The sequence below is a fragment of the Filicampus tigris genome, chromosome 8 (assembly GCF_054856515.1).
Source record: "Filicampus tigris isolate MCC_2025a chromosome 8, RoL_Ftig_1.0, whole genome shotgun sequence".
In the NCBI taxonomy this organism is placed as follows: Eukaryota; Metazoa; Chordata; class Actinopteri; order Syngnathiformes; family Syngnathidae; genus Filicampus; species Filicampus tigris.
Genome location: NC_141224.1, coordinates 15,179,267 through 15,184,433, shown reverse-complemented (window position 1 = coordinate 15,184,433; position 5,167 = coordinate 15,179,267). Strand labels below are relative to the sequence as shown.

Here is a 5,167-nt window from a genome sequence, read left to right as displayed (position 1 = left end):
TCTTCCATTACTGTGACCCAAAGGGGAATAGGAAAAACAGTATTGATTGACTGACACTTTTCAGGCATAGAATCATCCTTCCATCCCTCCATCACTTTTCTTGACCACCTTTCCTCATTTGGGTCATGGGTGCGTACTGTATATTTAGGATTATTGTTAATATATGTTTGACCAACAAACCATGTGCATTATGAAGGGCAAACACTACAAAATGGATAGACTTTTACCCCCACTTTATATCACTACCCATGCCCGTATTCGGTCTATCTTTATTTTTGGCCGGCATGTTTTAACTGCTGCTCAGCCATTACAGTGTTCAGTTTTCAATTTAATGCAATACAGTAAAACAGTATTCCACACTTGTTTGTATTTAAGGTTGTAAATTGTCCTGTGTGGAATCTCTTTTGGCAGAACGTCCCAATAAAAAGAAGTCCTCCTCAAACACTTAGGGCGTTCTCACACACATTCCTGGCTATTGGTCGTCATGGTGGCCATGGGACAGCTCCTCTATATAAGATCCTCCCTTCCTCGGTCCTGAGGCACAACGACAAAGAGAGTACAACCTTCTGCTTTAACGCAAGCTACAGACAGAGAGACGAGGGAAACGTCAACCCTCAATCCAAGGACTCAAGACAGCTTCAGCATAGACAATTTCTACACAGAAGATTTTTTTTTTCCAGCTCTGCGTTCTGAGAATATGACCTGTTTGCGTGATCGAGCTTTTTTTCTCATATGCTTTACAGCACAGGTAGGGGTCACGTTTTTTCAGAAAACCATGAAAATTCATATTTTTGTTTGTTAACGGTGAACAGTCTTTTAAAAATGTATTTAAATATCACTGAAACACATGTAATTGTAACTTTTGAATTGAAATTTGACCTGGAAAATTGTAAACAGCATTTTCCAGCATCTGTGCTGAGAGAAATCGCATGGATCATGGCATCCACTTCAACTTAAATTACTAATTGTTTCCTTTCCTTAACAATTAGCATAATTATTAAAAGTAATTAAATGTTTTACTTTGCCTTATATCACCCACAAAATATCATGCATTCCTCCTTTAGGCATTTATTCCTTAGGCTTGGAAATGTACATACATTGTGTAAACATTGTTTTTATGTTTCCCCCCTGCAATCAGGTTTTTACATTGTCCTGGTCCCAAGTATGTCCGCAAAGATGCCAGTGCCCAGAGGAGCCCCCGATCTGTCTCCCCGGGGTGCCCCTGATCCTGGACGACTGCGCCTGCTGCCTCGTGTGCGCTGGCCAGAAAGGTCAGACGTGTTCCGAAACGAACCCCTGTGACTCACGGAAAGGCCTGCAGTGCGACTACACTTCTGGCGAACACAAACAGTCGGGCGTATGTGTTGGTGAGTCGGCTGGCAGTATCCACTGAGATATCGGATAGCATTGAAAAGGAATACAACATGATTCCTGATCTCTGTCTTTCAGCTCATGAAGGAGTAGTCTGTGTTCTGGATGGTGTGGTGTATCAGAACGGCCAGACCTTCTTCCCCAGCTGCAAGCACCAGTGCATGTGCCGCGATGGGCAGATCGGCTGCATTCCGCGCTGCAACATTGACGTCATGCTGCCGGGGCCCGACTGCCCCACGCCACGCCGGATCCATGTCCCTGGCGAGTGCTGCGAGAAGTGGGTGTGCGAGCCTCCGGCTGAAGCCAGCGCCCTGGGAGGCTTTGCTATGGCAGGTGAGCAGACACTTTATTAAGTACACGTGTACACTCTAACATCCCATACAGGTGTAAGAGTTGCACCAAGAGTCTGCCTTTACAAAGATAATAGCCCTGATATTTGATTGACACAGTTAGTGTCTAAATCAGATTTAGGGGTCATCCACCTTTTTTGAAATTGAGAGCTACATCTTTGGCACTGATTAATGCGAAGGGCATCCAGTTTGATAGTTCTGAAATGAAAAATTGTTTCAAGTTAACTTTCATCGTAACACTGGTCAACAATTTTCCCTAATTTTATTTTAAGTAGAGATGCAAATCAAATTATCTAGATTATTTTTTTTAGCTATAAATCCTAATATGCACTGTTTTCATAATAATAATAATAATAATAAATAATAATGATAATAATAATAATGATAATAAACAAAAAAATGAAAATGTCTCAAAACCCTGTAGTGCTAGAGGGGAAAAAAGCAAAGATATGTTTTAAACCAGCGGTATAAAAAATTACATTAAGGGACACGTACACGTTGGCCAGTAAAAGTAATGATATTGATTCATGAGATGACACTGAACATGTTAATGAATTTCCACAATAATTAGGCAATAGCATAAGCAGCGCTATCTTTATACATTTCTGCCAGTGTTCACATTTTCAAGAGATCACTTCGACAACATTACTTGAAAGCCACAATGTCCCGTCACTGAGGTCTTTCTAGAAAAGCTCCGTGGGCTACTCATGTGATCCATTGGGGCTACTTGGTGCCTGCGGGCACGAGCTAGGCCGGATTCATTTGACCTCTGAAAAACAAACAATTTGTTTAAAATGTCAGTGTATCACAAAAATCCTTCAAATATAATCTTGGTTCCTGTTGTAAAATGTGTGTGTTATTGTAGTGGTAAATAAAGTAACTTTTAAAGTAAGTAACTAAAGAGACTCTTGAGCATGATAATTTAGTTCTATATACTGGTACCACTGGTACTACCTCCACAAAAAACATAAAGGCAGACATAATAAGGCTTTCTTGTTGGATTTCCTGAGATGAATGTGCCACAAACAGATATACAGTCGTCCCAGGACTTGGAACACACATTCCTGGTGTCGCCCGAGTGACAGACACTCAGAGTTGAAAGGTTATTTACTTAGCTCTGACCTGTCAGAGGAAGAGGCCAGAATGAAGCACAACACAGAAGAAAGAGAGTGTTATCACCTCCACCACAAATGTGAAGCACTGTCGTGATTCTGTGACTTTTGTACTTCTTTCTATTGAAAGTCCCATTTGAATGTTTTTAACCGGCCTCTCCTACACGTGCTCCTACAGCCTTTCGTCAAGAGGAAACGGTGAGCTTTGACTCGTGGGACCCCAGCTTGAACTGCATCGAGCAGACCACAGAGTGGGGGGCCTGCTCACGGACGTGCGGCGTGGGGGTGTCCACCAGGGTCACAAACAAGAACCGCCGCTGTGAGCTGGTGAAGCAGAGCCGGTTGTGCATGATCAGACCCTGCGATGACCAGCAGGACCAGACAGCGCTCTCACAGCCAAAGGTACCCTCAAAGTTGCGCTTTTTTGGGGGCGGGTGCCTTGATTCATGCGCGAAATCTGCACCTGCACAAACAAGTAGGATAATGTATACGAGTAAGGATTACTCATCCATTTATCATGGTCAGACAGGCTAATAATACATTTTGAAAAATCTGTAGTTCTTCATTTTCTATAGACAATTATTATGAGCATACTCTTGGCCTGGGTTGAACTTACTACATCCATCCATCCATGTGTCATCTTCCACACCACTTATCCTGTACAGGGAGGTAGTGGGGCCCATCCCAGCTGACTCTGGGCAAAAGGCAGACTACACCCTGAACTGGTCGCCAGCCAGTCGCAGGGCACACACAGACACCATCACTGAGCGGGAATCGATCCCAGGCTGCCGAACATACTACATGTGTGTGTGAAATGAACCGTATGTAAGGGTTAACTGTTGTACTTAAATGTGTCTTTGCCATTGTGTCTGTAGAGAGGCGGTAAATGCCAGAGGATGGTGAGAAGCGACACAGCGCTCCAGCTCTCCTATAAGAACTGCACCAGCGTCCAGGCCTACAAACCTCGCTACTGCGGCTCCTGCACGGACGGCCGTTGCTGCACCCCACACAGAACCAAGACCGCCCTGGCGGATTTCACGTGCGCCGGCGGTAAAACGAGCAAGAGGCTGGTCATGGTGATCCTGACCTGCGTCTGCCACAATAACTGCCCACGTGACAATGCAGTGTGGCAGCCTTCAGAGCTGAGCTACAGCGGGATGACGTTATAGGTCAAAGCTTTTATTACATTTCGTTTCATTACAGCCAATGACTGTGTGTATACTTCCTTTGTGTTGGGCAAATTCTTGTCCAAAATCTTTAACGTGAGTTGTATCAACTCGTCTTTAGTCCAAAATATTCAAACGCGCGACGACGTGGACACTATGTGCACAAATGAGAGTCAATTTTTGCTTTAGAGTGAAAGCACTTAACACATATGACGTAATGAGCCTCTCTTCTTTTGGAGATCAGATTTCGAGAATGAACTACAATGTGTATTCATCACAGACTCCCAAGTTATCCTGAGAACATTTATGGGACGGCACAGGACACAGTTAACACTGTGTGAGTGTTTCTCGGTTAATTAGAAGGCTTTAATTAGCCCTTTGGGTATGTTAGTGTAGAGTAAAAATCAAAATCAATATTTAACCCTATTTCTGAGAGTCAAAAGTATCATGTAACAATGTTAACACATGTTCTAATACGCTATAATCATAAGTGTGAAGTTGACAGTTTCCAAGTACGGGATGCATTGTTGAAATTACTGGACCGTGCTCTACGACCTGGCCCTAAACAAAGGGCTCAACCTTTGATCAGAGATCATTATTGGGACTTGGTGTCATTTCTAACATCTGCCTGATTGTCCTCTCTTGTCGCGTCTGGCCATCAAGGCAAAAATAGTTGGATATTTAAGTCCTAGTGTGAACGACAAAGGTTCTTGATAAAACTTGCCATAACAGTTGTATTTTATTTGTATGTGTGTGTGTATGTTTCAAATTCCTGACTCATAATCGTACTGTATTGTTTTGTGGTATCTTTTTTTTCTAACTCCTCCCTGCTTATTGGTCTGTAAAGTCCAAAAATAAATGTATTTTTGTATCAAAGAGTTTTTTTCTGTTATTGTTCACAATTAATGTGTTAACATATTATTTATCTTAAATCGGTGGTGTCCAAAATCGGGCCCAGGGGCCATTTGGAGACCGCTGTCCGTTTATTAGAGGCATATACAAAAATTAACATTATTGCCTGTGTTGTTTTAATGCAATGTGCTTACTTTCAATGCTGGTTAGCAGGGCAACAGTAGTATATATATATATATACATATATATATACATGTATATGTATATATATATACATATATATATATACATATATATATACATATATATATATAGA

General features: G+C 42.1%; 1 protein-coding gene across 1 annotated transcript; it reads left to right on the top strand.

Moving 5' to 3' along the window:
* Nucleotides 1–557: 557 nt before the first annotated feature.
* Nucleotides 558–4,875, top strand: LOC147143894 (CCN family member 3-like). The gene is made up of 5 exons (XM_086037852.1): nucleotides 558–748; nucleotides 1,139–1,367; nucleotides 1,450–1,704; nucleotides 3,012–3,235; nucleotides 3,709–4,875. The coding sequence occupies exons 1-5, from the start codon at nucleotides 698–700 to the stop codon at nucleotides 4,000–4,002; spliced, it is 1,053 nt and encodes a 350-aa protein (XP_085893978.1). The 5' UTR covers nucleotides 558–697; the 3' UTR covers nucleotides 4,003–4,875.
* Nucleotides 4,876–5,167: the final 292 nt, after the last annotated feature.

What these genes read in the sequence shown, in the direction of transcription:
- LOC147143894 (XM_086037852.1), top strand. Translation starts at nt 698, where the DNA reads ATGACCTGTTTGCGTGATCGAGCTTTTTTTCTCATATGCTTTACAGCA. An exon ending in TCATATGCTTTACAGCACAG is followed by an intron (nt 749 to 1,138) that starts GTAGGGGTCACG and finishes CCCTGCAATCAG; the next exon opens with GTTTTTACATTGTCCTGGTC. An exon ending in GGGAGGCTTTGCTATGGCAG is followed by an intron (nt 1,705 to 3,011) that starts GTGAGCAGACAC and finishes GTGCTCCTACAG; the next exon opens with CCTTTCGTCAAGAGGAAACG.